Source organism: Jaculus jaculus, chromosome X, assembly GCF_020740685.1.
Source record: "Jaculus jaculus isolate mJacJac1 chromosome X, mJacJac1.mat.Y.cur, whole genome shotgun sequence".
Taxonomy (NCBI): domain Eukaryota; kingdom Metazoa; phylum Chordata; class Mammalia; order Rodentia; family Dipodidae; genus Jaculus; species Jaculus jaculus.
In genome coordinates, this window is record NC_059125.1 from 152,437,438 (window position 1) to 152,456,850 (window position 19,413).

A 19,413-nucleotide genomic window follows, 5' to 3' on the forward strand; every position below is an offset into this window, starting at 1 on the left:
GGTTCATTGCCCAAAAGTTGGGTTGCTTGGCAGGACCGTGACTCTCAAGGGTTGGGCTCTAGCTTAGTTTTGGGAACTACAACTGCATCCTCACAGGCCAAGTCAGGGAACATAGTGGGACCAGCAGCTTGTGTCAGGGGATCCAACGTGTACTCTAGATCAAAGGGAGGAAGCCACTAGGTGTGGAGGCTTTTGAGTTCAAGACTTTGGGCTATATGTTGACACCTGGTGTCTAATTGGCAGACAGAGCCAAGGGCCAATGTGGGGAAAAAAGGACCTAGGCCTAGCCTTCTGTGAGAATCAAGTTCAGCCCAATGGGAATGTCAATGCCCAGCTAGATGGAGGATCAGGTAAAACCAAGTCCTGGCCTCTGGGAGGAGAAGGTGACATCAAATTGCAGGGAGTGGTTCAATGAGCTGGATCAGCATCAAAGTAGAGGGGGGCTCAGCCTTAAGGTAAGCGAGAGGAAAGGGGGCTGGAGGCTCAGCCTGGTGTGGTTAACACAAGCTGAAGCCGGGCGTGGTGGTACATGCCTTTAATCCCAGCACTCTGGAGCAGAGGTAGGAGGATAGCCATGAGTTTGAGGCCATCCTGAGACTACATAGTCAATTCCAGGTCATCCTAGACTAGAGCAAAACCCTACCTCGAAAAACCAAAAAAAAAAAATAAAAAAAAATAAATAAATAAAAAGAGAGAAAGAAAACACTGAAGACGAGCAGGAAAGGGGGATCCAGATCTAGGTCTAGAGGCCAAAAAGGCCAGATCTAGCCGTAGTGTAGGAGTGAGCCCAGCCCCTTGTGGGTGTAGTGAGCCGCGGTCACGTGGTTGGGGTGTGGGTGTTGGGCGGTACTGGCGTCCACACGTTTCCTGGTGGCTGACGTCACATGTCAGCTGACAACTGCATCCGCCGCCAAGACTCAGCGAGGCCGCTGTCACTGTCCCAGTCTCCACCGCCGTTGCGCCGCCGCCACCACCGCCACCATGGCTCAGTACAAGGGCGCTGCCAGCGAGGCGGGCCGTGCAATGCACCTGATGAAGAAGCGGGAGAAGCAGCGTGAGCAGATGGAGCAAATGAAGCAAAGGATTGCCGAGGTGCGGGTCAGGCTCGGGTGCCTCAGAGCATGCGCGAGGCGCGCGACTTGGCTCTGGGAGACCCGGGGCAGCGATCAAGAATCTCCTGGAGGGCGGGCTCCGCGATGGGGGCGGGACCCTTACTTGTTGACCTGGTGGGCGACCAAAGCGAGTTGGGACTATCCGATCTGTGAAATGAGTCCAGAGTCGAGCCATGTCAGAAACTGGTCTTAGTGACAAGCCTCCAGCAGAAGGGAGCCCCAGGCAATGTTTCTTTTGGTGGCATTGGAGCTGGGCAAGACACCCTAGCACGCCTTCTCAGCACAGAGCTTCCTGGGTCAGGCACGAAGAGCCAGGCTTATGCCTAGATCCAATGCATACCAAGAAGGGCTCTCTCCAGAAGAGGCACAGGAGCAGCCACTGAAGCTTATTCCAGAACCCTTTGCACGCATAACAAAGGCAGACCTAAGTCCCAGGGATGCTAGCACTTCCCTGGGGGCTTCAGTGAGTGACTAGTATGCTGGTCCTTTGGGCAAGACTCCTTCAAAGAATAAGGGCTTAATGCCCCAGTTGAGGGCAAGTTCTTCCTAGGGAAGTGGGAATCCAGACTCAAGAAGCTAGCCTTCAGGGGGAGGCATCATGTACCCTAGTCCATGCCAGTGTTTGACACCCAGTCCTCCAGCTCTGGCTGCACTGTCTCTGTGTTCTTGGAAAACCTAAGGACTGCCTTTGCTGATCGCTCCCTTTGGAGGCCCTGGTCAGACATCTGTGGCCAGGAAGGGAGAAAATTGCTTTGGGAGGGGTTGGGCCCTTTAGCCCTTCTTTTCTCCTTTGCCCGCTTCTGACACCCCATGGCTTGGGTCTCAGGAGCTTCATCTTATAGGCTATGAATGAAAAAGGCTAAAGCACCAGTGTGATGGCACACGCCTTTAATCCTAGCACTCCCCTCTGGAGGCAGAGGTAGAAGGATGGCTGTGAGTTCAAGTCCTGCCTGGAACTACATAGTGAATTCCAGATCAGCCTGGGCTAGAATGAGACCCTACCTCAAAAATGCAAAATCAAATAGAAAAAAGAAAAAGGTCAAAGGTGCTTAGAGCTTGTAGCTGCAGGCCACTGAGAACTCTGGCCTCCAGAAGGGTAGGGGTGTGAGGAAAATGACTCCATCTTGGTCCTAGAAGAGCCCTCTCAGCTCTGTGGGAACTTTTGCCTCCAAAGGGAAGGTGGAGCACATCTTTTCTAAGATCACATCATAGAGTGTTCAAGAAAAGATCTAGAACTAGAGTCCAGGCCCCAACAGCCAACCTTTCCCTTCCAGAGTGGGGTGATGGGTGGCCCTCATTGTTGTGCTACCTCTCCTGCAGGAGAACATAATGAAATCCAACATTGACAAGAAGTTTTCTGCACACTACGATGCTGTAGAGGCGGAGCTCAAGTCCAGCACCGTGGGTGAGCAGGGTGCACATCTCACTCTCATGCAGGCCCAGGGACTACTCCTTGGTTGGCCCTGGGTCATAAGCCTTTCCCCCAATGTCTTCCTGCCTCTTAGGTCTTGTGACGTTGAATGACATGAAGGCCAAGCAAGAGGCGCTGGTGAAGGAGAGGGAGAAGCAGCTGGCCAAAAAGGAGCAGTCAAAAGAGCTGCAGCTGTGGGTCTCCTCTCCTGTCTCTCAGCTACAGCCCTCCCCTTAGCATAGAACTAGTTCTTGGGAACTCTTGGAGGGGGTCAGGTTGTCCCTACTCCATAGAGTGACCCCATTTCCTGCTTTGGGAATAGGTGTAGTCTCTAGTTTAGGCCCACACTAGTTTGTGCACTTTTATGATTTATCTTTTCCTCTGTAAAGTTGATTCTTTCTGAGCCCTCTCCATTGGCCTAAACCATCTGTACTATCCCCATTCCTCTCTGTCCCATGACTCCTATGTCCCTTTATGCCTGTGTCATAATCAGAGCCCCACTCATGAGCTTGAAGTGGCCCAGGGAAGTAGAATTCCTCTAGGGTACTGGGAAGATCAACCTGTGCTGGGTGGACCCCAAACTAGGTACACAGTGGCCCTGGATCAGGAAAGGGACATCAGGGCAAGAACATGGGGCATGATGGCCACTCATGCCTTGGTAGGAAGCTAGAAAAACTGCGAGAGAAGGAGCGCAAGAAAGAGGCCAAGCGGAAGATCTCTAGCCTGTCCTTCACCTTGGAGGAAGAAGAGGAGGGAGGTGAAGAGGAGGAAGAGGTGGCCATGTATGAGGAAGAGCTGGAGAGGGAAGGTGAGGGCCCTGCTCTGACTTTTGGGTTGTAGAAGGATTCTTCCTTCTGTATGGGCTGACCTGCTGAGTAGCCTCGATTATTTGCTGTACACATGCTTCCCAGTCTCAAGCAATGCACAGGAACTCAGAGCCAAGACATACCGTTTTTTAAAGCCAAGTATAGCCAGATTTACTGTCAGTAGCAGATTGAGTCAGAACTGGGCTGAGAGACCCTGGACAGGTGCTACCATTGTGAGAAGCTATTGGGGAGAGGCTCATACTTGGTCTAGAAAGATCCAGAAACTGTTTTCTGGGGCACGTAGGATTGAGGGAGAAGCTAGTTTTGACCAGGTTTCCCTGTTCAAACTTTCTTCAACAATAGGAACATTCATTTCTGCATTATGCAATATGGCAATCATTTGCCACTGGTGTCCCCTGGGTATTGACTTATTAATTCTGGCTGATGAGTTTCATCAGAAGTTTACATACTAGCTACTGGCAGGCCTGTATACCACATACCTGTTTTGTGCCTGGCCAAACTGCAGGTCTGTGCTCAGGTCATTCAAAGTTACTGCTCCACATAGAACCCCAGGGGTAGACAAAGTGTCATATTGGCCATGGTTGGGTTGAGGCTGACTAATGAAAATGTCAGTAGTCACAGAGATGGGAGTGAGTGGGGAGAGTATACAGTGAAACAATACAATTGCACTGAAACAGCAGAAAATAGATACATTTGTGAACGTGCCCCCTCTGCCAGTTGCCTGTTGCTACTGTAAATTTTGAGTTTTGTTTTCTTTTCTTTTCTTTCTTTCTTTTTCTTTTTTTGGTTTTTCAAGGTAGGGTTTCACTCTAGCCCAGGCTAACCTGGAATTCACTATAGTCTCAGGGTGGCCTTGAACTCACCACGATCCTCCCAAGTGCTGGGATTAAAGGCGTACGCCACCACACCCGGCTTTAAATTTTGATTTTTGGAGACAAGGTCTCATGTAGCTAAGACTAGCCACTCACTTTTTCTGTGCATGTATGGTGTATTGCATGTATGTGCATACAAACACCAGAGAATATCAGGTATATTCTTTTTGTTGCTGTTTTGATACAGGGTAGTCTTACTTTAGCTCAGGCTGACCTGGGACTCATGCTGTAACCCTAGGCTGGCCCTGAATTTTTGGCAGTCCTCCTACCTCAGCTTCCCAAATGCCGAGATTAAAGATGTGTGCCACCACATTCAGCCCTACTGGGACTTTTAAAAAGCACTGCATTGGCAGTGGGGAGGTGCTAGAGAAATGCTTGTAAATTCTGACAGTCTGGGTTTGATTCTCCAGTACCTACATAAAGCCAGATGCCAAAAGTGGCACATGCGTATGGAGTTTGTTTGTGGTGTCAAGAGGTCCTGGGTGCACCAATTCTCATTCTCTTTCTGCTTGCAAATAAATAATAAATATATTTTTAAAAATTGCAAGCTGGGGATGGCGGTGCACATCTTTAATCCTAGCACTCTGGCGGCAGCAGTAGGAGAATCACTGTGAGTATCAGGCCAGCCTGAGATGACATAGTGAATTCAGGTTGGCCTGGGCTAGAGTAAGACCCTACCACGAAAAACAAAACAAAACAAAAAGTATTGCTTGGTAGTATGGTGGCTTATGTTTTTAATCCCAGAACTTGGGAGACTGAAGGGGGAGGATCTCCATTAGTTGGAGGCCAGCCTGGGCTACAAAATGAGCTCCGGCTCAGCCTTGACTAGAGTGAGACTCTACCTCCAAAAAAACATTACTACTGAGCTGGGTGTGGTAGCACATGCCTTTAACCCCAGCTTTCTGTAGGCAGAGGTAGGTGGATCACTCTGAGTCCAAGGACAGCCTGAGATTACATAGTGAACTCCAGGTCAGCCTGGGCTAGAGGGAGACCCTATCTCAAAAACAAAACAAAATAAAAAAGCACTACTTAGTAGCTTTTCCCCTCCCTCTGGAGATTTTGTTGTTGTTTTTTCCTGAGGGGAAGAGGCAGCAGGGAGGCCTTGTCAATATTTTATGTTGTCTAAGTGAGCTGTTCTCAAAGATGTTGACTAAGTGAGCAGTTCTCAAAGAATGCTACAGGGATCTTAGGTATTTCAAAAACCTTTATAGGGTTCTTTGAGATCAAAAATCATTTTCAGAATAACGCTAAGATGTTCTTTGCCTACTTTTGCTCCAGAGATCACCACGAAGAAAAGGAAATTGGGGAAGAATCCAGATGTGGATACAAGCTTCTTACCTGATCGAGACCGGGAGGTAAAGACTTCCTGGCCCTGGCTCTGACTTTGCTACTATGACCTTGACCCTGGAGGAGACTCTGGCTCAGAGAAAAGCTGATGCCACCCCTCAAACACTCACAGATTTATTTTTATTAATTATTATTATTATTTTGGTTTTTCAAGGTAGGGTCTCTCTAGCCCAGGCTGACCTGAAATTCACTCTGTAGTATCTGGATGGCCTCGAACTCACAGTGATCCTCCTAACTCTGTCTCTCAAGTGCTGGAATTAAAGGCATGCGCCACCCCACCCGGCTTATTTTTTATTATTAATAACTTATATAATTATAGACAATAAACCATGATAATTCTCTCCTCCTCTCTTTCCCCTTCACAACTCCACTCTCCATCATCTGTACCCTCCCTCTCTCAATCAGTCTGTCTCCCTCTCTCTCTCTCTCTTTTTAATTAGTTTTGTACTCAGTGTATACAGTCAAGTTGGTACCCTCATTAGCCTCCTTCCTGTCCTCCCCCCTCGGCAGGGACCCTTCTCATTGGGGAATATGGGTCATGCATTGTGGAGTTAGCCATCAGTTATGGGCAGGAGGCAATGTCTCTGTGTATCATGACCCAATGTTTGGCTCTGACATTCTTTTTGCCCCCTCTTCTGGAAATTTCCCTGAGCCAAGTTGGGTTCATTTTAGGTCTGCTTCAGTGATGAGGTCTTGGGAACCTTTTAAATTTTATTATTATTGACAACTTCCATGATTGTAAACAATATCCCATGGTAATTCCCTCCCTAACACTTTCCCCTTTGAAACTCCAATGTCCATTATATCCCCACCCCCTCTCAATTAGTCTCTCTTTTATTTGATGTCATCATCTTCCTATTATGATGGTCTTGTGTAGGTAGTGTCAGGCACTGTAAGGTCATGGATATCTATGCCATCTTGTGTCTGGAGGAGCATGTTGTTGTAAGGAGTCCTGCCCTTCCTTTGGCTCTTACATTCTTTCCGCTTGGACCTTCCGAAATGGACCTTGAGCCTTGGAAGGTGTGATAGAGATATTTCAGTGCACAGCACTCCTCTGTCACTTATTTTTAGCACCATGGTGCCTTCTGAGTCATCCCAAGGTCACTGCCATCTGAAAAGAGAAGATTCTCTAACCAAAAGTGAGAGTAGCATTAATATATGGGTATGAACATTAAGAGAAGTGCTACTGGGCAGTTTGATGAGCATAGTATATACATTTAGCCAGACACCAGCAGACGTTACACCCCTAGGGCTCATGTTGTAGGTTTTCAGTATCAGGGATGTATTCCCTCCCATGGAGCAGGCCTCCAGTCAAATTAGAAGGTGGTTGGTTTCCCCCATAACAGACATGCCACTATTGCACCCAGTGGCTCATTTAGCCTGGTTGACCAAATTATAAGACTTGCAGGGTCCATTGTTGAGTATCTTCACTGGTGATTTCTCTCTCTCCCATTGAACTGCATGCAGCATGGCTTCTTCCAGCTTTCTGTCAGCTGGTCTACATGGAGGAGTTTATCAGCTCAGTTCCAGCAGGATTTCTCAGTGGCCTTGCAGCCGCAGAATGTGGAGTCTTCAGCAATAGGGTCTTACCATCTATTCCTGGTTGAAAACCAAGAGCCTCAGCAATGGTCTGTAATGTTTTGGGGGCATCAGGGACCTTCCTGGCCAACAACTCATTGGAAGGTTTCCCATCCTTGGCACTGAAAATTTTCTAGTAACAATCTGTGGCTCCTGAGTGTTTCATTGTCCAAAAATGTAGGTTTCCATATGACTTATTTATATCCTCTTAGATTTTGGTTAGCTCTCCCTCCATCTTTCCTTTACTCAGTCTCTTCCCTTGACTTCACTTAGACCTTTTCACCCCCATTAATCTGTTCTTCTACTTACATGTATATATATAATGCCATCCTATTAAGTAGCCCCCCTTTCTATTCCCTTTATATCTCCTTTCTAGCTTACTGACCTCTGCTACTGAGTTTTATTCCTACTCACACAGAAATACAATCATTTGTAGCTAGGATCCACATATGAGAGAGAACATGTGACGTTTGGCTTTCTGGGCCTGGGTTACCTCACTGGTAATTCCTTCCCTCCCCCTACTTTCCCCTTTGAAACTCCACTCTCCTTCATATACCCTTTCACTGTCAATTAGTCTCTCTTTTATTTTGATGTCATCATTTTTTCCTTCTATTGTAATGGTCTTATATAGGTAGTACCAGGCTCTGTGAGGTTATGGATATCCAGGCCATTTTGTGTCTGGAGGAGCCTGTTGTATGGAGTCCTATCCCTCCTTTGGCTCTTACATTCTTTCCACTACCTCTTCTGCAATGGTCCACGGGCCTTGGAAGGTGTTATAGAGATATTTCAGTGCTGAGCACTCCTCTGTCATTTCTCAGCCCTATGGTGCCTTTTGAGTCATCCCAGAGGTCACCACCATCTAAAAATAGAAGCTTCTCTAATCAAAAGTAAGAATAGCACTAATATATGGGTATGAACATTAAGGAAAGTGCTTACCAAACAGTTTGATGAGCATAACATATACATTTAGCCAGACACCAGCAGGTGTTGCACCACTAGGTCTCATGACTTCCCCTGTCATAGGTTTTCAATATCAGGCATGTATTCCCTCCTGTGGATCAGGTCTCCAGTCCCAAGTAGAGAGCAGTTGGTTTCTTCTGTAATAGACATGCCGCTATTGCACCCATTGGCTCATGTGGTCTGGCTGGCCAAACTCAAGGCTTGCAGTGTACACTGTTGTTTATCTGTGTTGATGACTTCTCTCTCTCCCATGGAGCTGCATGCAGTGTAGCTTTTTCCAGTTTTCTGTTAGCTGGTCTACACAGAGGAGGTTTTTCAGCTCAGCTCCAGCAAGATTTTTCAGTGACCTTACAGCCCAAGCATGAACCACAGATTTTATTACTTTACCCATTTCCTTCCCTAGGAGGAGGAGAATCGGCTCCGGGAAGAGCTGCGTCAGGAGTGGGAAGCCAAGCAGGAGAAGATTAAAAGTGAGTGCTATAGCTGGGCATGGTGGTACACACCTTTAATCACCTGGGCGAGAGTGAGACTCTACCTTGGAAAACAAACAAGCAAACAAAAAAGTAAGTGCTCTGGCCACGCATAGTGAATGATGCACACCATAATCCCCGCACTCTGGAGGACAACACCTGTGAGGCTGCAAAGAAGCTCCAGGCCATCCTGGTTATATGAGACCTTATCTCAAAAATCCAAAAAAGAGGGCTGGAGAGATGGCTTAGCGGTTAAGTGCTTGCCTGTGAAGCCTAAGGACCCCGGTTTGAGGCTCGATTCCCCAGGACCCATGTAAGCCATGTAAGGGGGCACACGCGTCTGGAGTTCATTTGCAGTGGCTGGAAGCCGTGGCACCCCCATTCTCTTCCTCCCCCCCCCCTCTTTCTCTCTGTCTATAGCTCTTAAATAAATAAATAAAAATAAACAAAAATTTTTTTTAAAAAATCTAAAAATGAAGCCGGGCGTGGTGGTGCACACCTTTAATTCCAGCACTCTGGAGGCAGAGGTAGAAGGATTGCTGTGAGTTCAAGGCCACCCTGAGACTACAGAGTAAATTCCAGGTTAGCTTTGGATTGACCCTACCTCAAAACAAACAAAAAAACAAAAGAGTGATACCGAGAGAGATTGCTAGTGTAGTTGGGTATGTATAACACCGATGGGACAGTAAGAACAGGGCTGAGGCCCTGAGCAGATCTCCTGATAGTCTCCTTGGCTGCACGGTAGCTCAAGGAAGCTCTGGAGGAGGACATGTGGGTCCAAAGACCAAGAGGGAATTCTGCTTTTTAGGTGAAGAGATTGAAATCACCTTCAGTTACTGGGATGGCTCTGGACACCGACGCACAGTCAAGGTAGACCATAGTGAGGGGCACTGGGTTGGATTCAGTGGGAGGCAACTGAGTCAGGAAGCCCCTGTGGCTCCTGAGGGCAGCAGTGAGAATGAAGACCTTCAAGCCCTTGCCTTCCTCAGGGCGCTATTCTAGGCTTTTGTTTTCTCATCTCAATTCCTTGGTTTCCTTCATGCTGTCTCTTGGGCCATTCTACAGATGAAAAAGGGCAACACGATGCAGCAGTTCCTGCAGAAGGCACTTGAGATCCTGCGTAAGGACTTCAGTGAGCTCAGGTGAGGGCTGTGTGTGTGTGCCTGTGTTGTGCATATGTGCAGAGCCTGCCATCCTATGCAGGATACTAGACAACCAGATAACTGCTCCCCAGCCAGACTATGCTCCTTTTTCCTTCCTTCTTGTTGTAGAGCGCTTAGATGGGAGCCCTGCCTTGGTGATTTGGTCCAAAGGCAGAGAACAGTAGGACTCTGGTCTGAGGCTCACTAAACTAAACAGCTTCCCTCTAAACATTGGAGACATCATCTCTCCCCCTGTGCTGGCTCTCCTGCTGGGCCAAGGATGTTCTCTGGCTGCCATCCTCATTTCTCTTTCTTTCTCTTTTTCCCAGGTCAGCGGGGGTGGAACAGCTCATGTACATCAAGGAAGACTTAATCATCCCTCATGTGAGTCCCTTCAACCTAGATTACGCAGTGGGCGCCATGCCCTGGGGCTTCACAGGAAGTCCCCGCACCATTCTGCACTCTTCTAGGGTTGGTGGGTGCAGTAGTGTCTGCTCCCAGCCTGCAAGTAGGGGTGTGGGGTGTGGTGGGTGAGAGAAGCCAGATCAGTAATCAAGCCAGGCTTTTCCTCCCTCTCCCCCCAGCATCACAGCTTCTATGACTTCATTGTCACTAAGGCACGAGGGAAGAGTGGTGAGTGCTTCTGGCCTAGTTCTCTCTATAGTCTGTCCTGATCTGGTAGGATGGGACCGAGCATAATCTTAGCATGGCTGCTTCTCCCCTGCAGGGCCACTGTTCAACTTCGATGTTCATGATGATGTACGGCTTCTCAGTGATGCCACCGTGGAGAAGGATGAGGTATGATGGTGTCGGGGCACTTGGGCAGATAGAGGTGCCCTGAGCCTGTCAGGGCAGATGGCCCTGGGGAGAACAAGTTACAGAAGGCAAGGTCAGGTAGCGTGGCCCCAAACATCAAGGCCCAGCTGTCTGTGTTTCTCAGTCACATGCAGGCAAAGTGGTGCTGAGGAGCTGGTATGAAAAGAACAAGCACATCTTCCCTGCCAGCCGCTGGGAGCCCTATGACCCGGAGAAGAAGTGGGACAAGTACACGGTGAGGAGACTGGGGAGCCAGGCACTCAGGAAACCCTTCCCTAGTGGCCTGGGGCTGGGCTGGGTAGCTCAAGGGGTAAGGGGCGGGAGCCAGCTTGACTCTCAAAGGGATGCAGAATCCTGCTAGAGAACTAGAGCTAACTAATCTGGAATGGTGGCCCACACCTTTAATCTCGGGACTAGGGAGGCTGAAGCAGGAAGATGGTGAGTCCCAGTCCAGCCTGGGCTATATTAGTAAGACCTTGTCTCAGAAAAAAACCAGAGGTAACATGCCAGCCTGTTCCTGCTTATCTCCCGGTTTTTCATTCCTTGTCCCCTGTGCCCCTCTTTACCTCACGCCAGATCCGGTGAGCATCCAAGAGGTGACATGGCCTTGGTTCTCCCCAGCGCACCCCATGTCTCCAGTGGTCCAGGTGCCCACCTTCCCTGGGATCGTGGTATAGCATGCTGGGAGGATGGTAGCTGCTCATCCCCTGGCCCTTGGCGTTCTCGTTAATGCTTTTTCTTCCTTTTACAATAAAAAAAAAAAAAGCACATGCAGAGCTGGAGTGCCCACATTGTGAGAAAGTGTATTTTTCTTTTCTTTTTAGTTTATTGAGGTCGGGTTTTGCTCTAGCCCAAGCTGACCTGGAATTTACTATGTAGTCTCAGCGTGGTCTCAAACTCACAGTGAACCTACCTGTGCCTCCCAAGTGCTGGGATTAAAGGTGTGCACCACCACACCAGGCTTCAAGGTGTATTTTTCTTTAAAACAGTTTTGGAAGTAAGATTCATATAAAAATTGCTTATTTTGCCAGGTGTGGTACTACACACCTGTAATCCCAGTACTTAGAAGGCAGAGGTAGAAGGATCCCAAGTTTGAAGCCAGTCTAAGCTACATAGTTTAGGCCAGTCAGGTTTACAAACTAAAACAAGATATTTTATCACCTTTCTACCAACACACAATAAAAGGATTCCCCATTTCAGCCATTTTAGTCTTGTCATGATGCCACACAGCCATGCCTACTTACAGAGCATTTTTATCATCCCAAGGACCCTGTGGCCATTTAGCAGTCATTCTCCCCAGGCTTAGGTTCTGGCAACTCAATGTCTCTGTCCTGTAAATGTGTGTGAAAGCAGAAGGGGATGTGGTGAGAGTGAGTGTAAAGGAAGGAGGAGGGCTTTCTAAGAGAAGGCTCAGCTGTCCCCATAGCCAGCCCCACCTTCCTCAGGGCACTTAGGTAGTTCTATAGCTCTTTTTTTTTTTTTTTACTTGTGAGTGTATGGTGTGCATAAGTGTATGTGTGTTCAGATGTGTGGACACCATAAAGGATCACTTAGCCGGGCATGGTGGTACACGCCTTTAATCCCAGCACTCGGGAGGCAGAGGTAGGAGAATCACTGTGAGTTCGAGGCCACCCTGAGACTACATAATGAATTCTAGGTCAGCCTGGCCTAGACTGAGACCCTACCTTGAAAAAAAATAAAAAAGGATCTCTTGCACTCCAGACATATTCTTCTTTACCTCCATTGTTGAGGAGAACCCCCCCCCTCACCCAATAGTCTGGATCAGTCACCTCTGGTAACACTATAATTCCTTTTTTTTTTAATTATTTATTTATTTATTTGAGAGTGACAGACAGAGAGAGAAAGACAGATAGAGGGAGAGAGAGAGAATGGGCGCGCCAGGGCTTCCAGCCTCTGCAAATGAACTCCAGACGTGTGCGCCCCCTTGTGCATCTGGCTAATGTGGGACCTGGGGAACCGAGCCTTGAACCGGGGTCCTTAGGCTTCACAGGAAAGCGCTTAACCGCTAAGCCATCTCTCCAGCCCTATAATTCCTTTTTTAGCTTGTTGACTCAAAGGCATCACGAGCCCAAAGTGGCCAAGGGGAAGTCTTAGCCAGTTCAATGGAATGATTTTTGTGCCTCCTGGAAAAAGCACTCAACCACCTAGAACCAATGCCTTTAAGCTAGCAGAGCACAAGGTTGTGAGAACAGGAAGCAAAAATTTGGCTAAAGAGTTACTTGGATAAGTTATACCATTCCCATTTATACCCCTTGATTTCTGGACCTGTGAATCCTGGCTATAGAAGAAACAAATATATATTTGATGCTGATTCAATGTGTGTATGGCTTTCTGGAGAACCCTGCCTCAGCCCTCCCGGCTATTACTACCTCATCGACAGTGGAACTGTTTCTTTTTAAAAATATTTAAAAGTTTTATTTATTTGCAAGCAGAGAGAGAGAGAGAGAATGGGCACGCCAGGACCTCTTGCTGCTACAAATGAACTCCAAATGCATATGCCACTTAGTGCATCTGGTTTTATTTGGGTACTGAGGAATCAAACTTGAGCCAGTAGGTTTTATAAGCAAGTGCCTTTAAGTGCTGAGCCTTCTCTCCAGGCCCTGTAACTGTTTCTTTAAGAGGCCATTCCACCTTCCTATCAAGCCAGCCGCTTCAGAATTGTGGAGAATATGGTAAGACCAGTGAATTCCATGTGCATGAGCCCACTGCCATACTTCCTTGACTGTGAAGTGAATTCCTTGGTCAGAAGCATGGCTGTGTGGAATACCATGATGGTGGAAAAGGCATTCTGTAAGTCCATAGATGGTAGTTTAGACAGAAGAACTATGTGCAAGAGGGCAAATCCATACCCAGAATAAGTGTCTATTTTAGTAAGGACAAAATGTTGTCCTTCCCATGATGTAAATGGTCTAATCTAGTCAACCTGTCACCAGGTTACTGGCTAGCCACCCTGAGGAATGATGCCATATTGGGGCCTCAGTGTTGGTCTCTGCTGCGGCTGGAAGATTTGACATTCAGTAGCAACTGTAGCCAGGTCAGCCTTAGTTAATGGAAACCCATTTTGCTGAACCCATGCATATCCTCAATATAGTGGGTATCCTCAATATAGTGGACCAATGTGATACCTTGTGGAAGGAGCAGGCGATCAAGATCCCTGCAAACTAGGTTATGACACAGGGCTGGAGAGTTAATATAACCCTGAGATAAAATAGTAAAGCTGTATTACTGGCCTTGTCAGCTGAAAGCAAATTACTCTTGTGGGCCTTATGGACAGATATGGAGAAGAAAGTATTAGCAAGATCAGTAGCTATATGCCAGGTACCAAGAGATGTGGTAATCTGCTTAAGTAAAGGAACCATGTCTGGTACAGCAGCTGCAATTAGAATCACCACTTGATAAAGTTAATGATAATCAGCTGTCATTTTCTAAGATCCATCTATCTTCTGAACAGGCTAAAAAGGAGAGTTAAAGGGAGACGTGGGGCTGGAGGGATGGCTTAGCGTTTAAAGCATTTGCCTGTAAAGCCAAAGGACCAGGTTCAATACCCCAGGTCCCACGTTAGCCAGATGCACCAAGGGCTCATGCATCTGGAGTTTGTTTGCAGTGGCTGGAGGACCTGGCGTGCCCATTCTCTCTCACACTCTGTATCCCTCCCTCTTTCTCTGTGAAATGAATAAATAAATAAAATATTTAAAAAAAGTAAAGGGAGACATGTTGGGAACGACCACCTCTGCGTCTTTCAAGTCCTTTATGGTGACAATCTGCAGTCCCTCCAAGGATGTGACATTGTTTTTGGTTCACTATTTTCCCCAGTAGTGGGAGCTCCAGTGGCTTCCATTTGGCCTTTCTAACCATAATAGCCCTTACTCCACAAGTCAGGGAACCAAAGTGGGAATTCTGCCAAATTCTAAATATATCTGTCCCAATTAAGCACGCTGGGACTGGGGAAATAACTACAGGATGAGTTCAGGGACTCACCTGTCACCTAATCTCCAGGAGCACCTACTTTTACTGGATGACCATGATGCTGTTTGGGGTCTCCTGGAATCAATTTCAATTCAGAGCCAGTGTCCAGGAGGCCCTGAAAGGTCTATTTCCTGTCCCCCAATGTATAATCACCCTACTAAAATTCCATAGGTCCCTTTGAGGAAGGATAGGAGTAAACGTAATACAAAACTTTTTGGAGTTGTAGAAGTCCCTCAAGGTCATTTGTTCAATGGGTTCTGGGTCTGTAAACTGGCTGCAGTCTGGAAATTGGTTAGGAGACCATGATTTTCTGTTGCTATGATTCAGAGAAGCCTTTCATTTCTTTGCTCTGGAACTTTCCTGCATATACAGATTTAGCAAGAACTTAGTAGGCTTTTTTGTCTCTTTCACTTCTGGGAACACCATGATTAATCAGCCAGTGCCAAAGGTCTGCATGAGTCATACCATTATAAAAACATTGCTGTGCTGTCCCTTACTGTATATGCTTACCTCACCCTTGACAATTCAGTGCTGCTATTTGCACTTGTTACTCCGGGATCCAGTTACATCCATTGCATATGTTATCTAATTCAGCTACTGTGGCTCCCACTGTTAGGTCCGCATTACACGAAGAGCCACGAGTCAGCTCTTCAAGCATGCTGGTACTCCCCTCACATATCTGTTTCTTTTTCTTTTTCTTTTCCGTTTTTGTTTTTGTTTTTTTTTTTGTAAATACAGTTTTTTATTAGGAAAAAAAGATATTTAAATTTTAAATCTGATACAGAAAATTTTTATCACCAAGCTTATTTCCATAAGAGATTTATTTTCAGTAAATAAACATACCACTAGATCTTTGAAAGGATGAAGCAGAAGACCCAAAGGAAGTTTGTCTTTATTCAGTAAGGCCTGAGTCTGAGGAATGTTAGTCAGCGTGCATCGAAATAACTCTGGGTTACAGTTGAGTTTTTGGATGTCTTCATGTAGATTTGGAACTGGAGGCTGCAAAGGTGTCGAGGGAAGCATGTTTCTTTCTTGAAGAAGATTGACAACTCTTAGGCCCTCTGGATGCAGATTTAATCCACTCATGCTTGCAGTTAAATGATTAGCACCTAAGGAAGGCTGAGTAAAGGCTTGGGGGCCACTTAGATAATTCAAGGAAGATGGTGGCATTCCAGCTGTGCTTGGTGGAGCTGTGTTCTGATAGCCAGGCGGCAAGGAGGGGTACGCACACCCAACGCTTCGGCTCATTTTGGGATTCTTACTGGTAAGCTGTGGTGTTGCCAAGAAGCCACCTCCTTCAATTTCATCATAAGTACTATGGCCCACCATAGATCCATTATTGGCATTAGATATAACACCTTCTTGGTTGACAGCTGAATTAAATGAAAGTGGAGGTGCAGCTCTAGATGATGGCTTCTGGGGCAGGGGGCCCCTTGGAGGAGGTGGATGGCCAGCTGGAGGGGGCCCAGGAGGAGCTCCTGGTTGGAAAGTGGTAGGCAGAGGTGGATTCTGTAAGGGAAGTGCCGAACCTGATTTTATGAAGCTACTCTGCAGTGAGGGGTCTCCAGAAGAAACACACTGATGATTTGTTAAACTCGTGTTCCCAGATACTGCTGGTTGGGACACACGAGGACAGTGGTTTGTCTGTGACCCAGTGGATGAGTAGTTATGTTGCCAATTCAGAGGTGGTGGTTGATTTGCGCCAGGCAGAAAACTACCAGAAGGCATCAGTGAAGCAGCTGGGTTCTGAGAAGCAGGGAGTGGCATTTGAGGAACAGGACCACTGTGTAGTGAAGGTGTTGATGGATTAGAAGCCACAGGTGGTCTAGTAAGAGTCTGCCCAGGTCCCTGAGAACCACCAGAGTTAGACTGTTCAGGAAAGGCAGTCAAAGTCTTTGCTGGCATGAGATGAGGGTAGGCTCCTGGAAGCTGGGGATTTTTGGCCCACTGACAGGTGTGAAGACATCAGTGCATTGTGGACAGGACCGTTGCTGTAGACCGAGCCGGAGGCCGACGCGGCCCCGTTCTGGGGCGGCAGGCCGGGCGCAGAGGCCGGGATGCCCGGCTGAGACATGCCGGCGGCCCGGCGAGTCGGAAGGGGCTGGTCCGCGGCAGACGCCGGCGCCGAGCCGAGGGTGGACGCGGACGGAGGGCAGGGCGACGGACGGACGCCGGCGCATCAAGCCCGGAGTCCGCAGCCCGCCGGCGGCCGCGGCCTGGCCTGGGACGCCGAGGTCGAGGGCTCAGGGCCGGGGCGGAGGAGAAGGGGAACCTCCTTTTTTGTTTTTGTTTTTGTTTTTCGAGGTAGGGTTTTACTGTAGCCCAGGCTGACCTGAAATTCACTGTGGAGTCTCAGGGTGGCCTTGAACTCATGGTGATCCTCCTACCTCTGCCTCCCTAGTGCTGGGATTACAGGCGTGTGCCACCACGCCCGGCTCTTTTCTTGTTTTTTATTTTTATTTTTTGCACGGTAGGGTTTCACTCTAGCCCTGGCTGACCTGGAACTCAGTCTGCAGTGTCAGGCTGGCCTGAAACTCACAGTAGTCCTCCTACCTCTGCCTCCTGAGTGCTGGGATTAAATCTGTTTTTTACACTCTTAGTGAAGGGCACATCTTCAGGACTCTCCCATTGTAGAGGATTAAGATGATTTTACTTGGCAAATGTACTCTACCATTCCAATTTTCCTGAGTTTTATTTTGTTTGCTTGTTTGCTTTCTTCCTTATTTGGTGCTGGGGATTGAGCCCAGGGTCTTCTGTATGCTAAACCAATACACTCACGGAGCCATATTCCTAGCCCTTCCTGAAACGTTTAATTCCCTCATCAACATTAAACCAAGGGTTATTAGACAACTCCCGCTCATTTACAGTAGACCATCTTTTGACCCATATTTCAACCAACCAAATAAGCTCTTGGCACCTTTTTATTTATTTATTTATTTTGAGAGAGAAAGAGGCAGACAGACAGAATGGGTTCTCCAGAGCTTTCCGACTCTCCAGGGCCTTCAGCTGCTACAAATGAACTCCACATGTGTGAGTCCCTTTGTGTGACATTGTGTGCTTGTGTCATGTGTCACTGTGCATCTGGCTTACATGGGACCTGGAGATTTGAACATGAGTTTTTAGGCATTGCAGGCAAATGCCTTAACCACTAAGTCTCTCACCAGCCCTCTTGGCACCTTGTTATTCTTTCTTTTTTTTTTTTCGAGGTAGGGTCTCACTCTAGCCCAAACTGACCTGGAATTCACTATGGAGTCTCAGGGTGGCCTCTAACATATAGCAGTCCTCCTACCTCTGCCTCCCAAGTGCTGAGGTCAAAGGCAAGTGCCACCATGCCCAGCTAGTGGCACATTTTTTTAAACTGTACATGATGCAGTATTAAACCTAAATTAAAAAAAAATACCAGACTCTCTATTCAATCACCCCATTTTGATGAACTCAGCCTGATCTAATTTTTTTGTGGTTTTTCAAGTTAGGGTCTCACTCTAGCCCAAGCTGACCTGGAATTCACTATGTAGTCTCAGGATGGCCTGGAACTCACTGCAATCCTCCTACCTCTGCCTCCCGAGTGCTGGGATTAAAGGTGTGTACCACCATACCCTGCTAAAATATTTTATTTTTATTTATTTATTTGAGAGAGATTGAGTGTGCCACCAATCAGCTCAGCCTGATCTAATTTTATATTCCTTTCTCCATCATCCCACACCCTTAAATCCATTCCCAGGATCTGCAAAGATGGCTCAGCAAAGCCTGATAACTTGGGTTCAACTCCCCTGTACCCATGTAAAGCCAGATGCCCAAAGTGGTGTATGCATCTAGGGTTCATTTGCAGTGACAGGAGGCTCTGGCACACCCATACAACTCTGTCTGCCTCATTCTATCTGTCTTTCATAAATAAATGAATAAAAGATCTATTCTCACACATATTCCCCAGACTTCTGTTTGTATGAGTTAGAAAACATTTGAAGTTCTTTAGAGCAGTATCACAACTCATCATGGGCCACACTTTCTATCTCACCCTTAGGGGCCTGCTTAGCCTTACGTCAGATCTAGGTCTAGAGGTGAAGGGCTGTAGGTGCGAAGGGGTATCAACTTGATCTTCTTTAGCATCTCTTTTTTTTTTCTTTTCAACTTTTTTTTTTATTAACAACTTCCATGATTATAAAAAATATTCCATGGTAATGCCCTCCCTCCCCCCACTTTCCCCTTTGAAATTCCATTCTTCATCATATCCTCTCCCCATCTCAATCATTCTCTCTTTTATTTTGATGTCATGATCTTTTCCTCCTCTTATGATGGTCTTGTGTAGGTAGTGTCAGACACTGTGAGGTCATGGATATCCAGGCCATTTTGTGTCTGGGGGGAGCCTGTTGAAAGGAGTCCTACACTTCCTTTGGCTCTTACATTCTTTCCTCCATCTCTTCCACAATAGACCCTGAGCCTTGGAAGGTGTGATCGACATGTTACTCAATACTCCAGTCACTTCTTTCCAGCACCATGATGCCTTCTAAGTCATCCTAAGGTCACTGTCATCTGAAAAGAGAAGATTCTGTACCAAAAGTGAGAGTAGCATTAATACATAGGTATGAACATTGAGAGAAGTGCTTACTGGGCAGTTTGGTAGGCATAGTATATACATTTAGCCAGACAGCAGCAGACATTATACCCCTAGGGCTCATGACTAACCCTGTTGTAGGTTTTCAGTATCAGGGTTGTATTCCCTCCCATGGAGCGGGCCTCCAGTCCAATTAGAGGGCAGTTGGTTTCCAGCATGACGGACATGCCACTATTGTACCCATTGGCTCATTTGGCCTGGCTTGCAAAATATAACGCTTGCAGTGTTCACTGTTGAGTATCTTCACTGGTGATTTCTCTCTCTCCCATTGAACTGCAT

At 47.2% G+C, this 19,413-nt stretch overlaps 1 protein-coding gene and 1 pseudogene across 1 annotated transcript; one reads left to right on the forward strand and one right to left on the reverse strand.

Annotated features, from left to right (window-relative positions):
* The first annotated feature begins 896 nt into the window (after nt 1-896).
* On the forward strand, nt 897-11,326 carry Fam50a (family with sequence similarity 50 member A). The gene is made up of 13 exons (XM_045140522.1): nt 897-1,092; nt 2,433-2,517; nt 2,618-2,717; nt 3,186-3,331; nt 5,501-5,577; nt 8,511-8,577; nt 9,386-9,447; nt 9,643-9,719; nt 10,049-10,103; nt 10,304-10,352; nt 10,447-10,517; nt 10,660-10,770; nt 11,112-11,326. The coding sequence occupies exons 1-13, from the start codon at nt 982-984 to the stop codon at nt 11,118-11,120; spliced, it is 1,020 nt and encodes a 339-aa protein (XP_044996457.1). The 5' UTR covers nt 897-981; the 3' UTR covers nt 11,121-11,326.
* Nucleotides 11,327-15,116: 3,790 nt separating this feature from the next.
* Nucleotides 15,117-16,596, reverse strand: LOC101601406 (annotated as a pseudogene).
* Between the last annotated feature and the right edge of the window lie 2,817 nt (nt 16,597-19,413).

What these genes read in the sequence shown, in the direction of transcription:
- Fam50a (XM_045140522.1), top strand. Translation starts at nt 982, where the DNA reads ATGGCTCAGTACAAGGGCGCTGCCAGCGAGGCGGGCCGTGCAATGCAC. An exon ending in CAAGCAGGAGAAGATTAAAA is followed by an intron (nt 8,578 to 9,385) that starts GTGAGTGCTATA and finishes TCTGCTTTTTAG; the next exon opens with GTGAAGAGATTGAAATCACC. An exon ending in AAGGACTTCAGTGAGCTCAG is followed by an intron (nt 9,720 to 10,048) that starts GTGAGGGCTGTG and finishes TCTTTTTCCCAG; the next exon opens with GTCAGCGGGGGTGGAACAGC.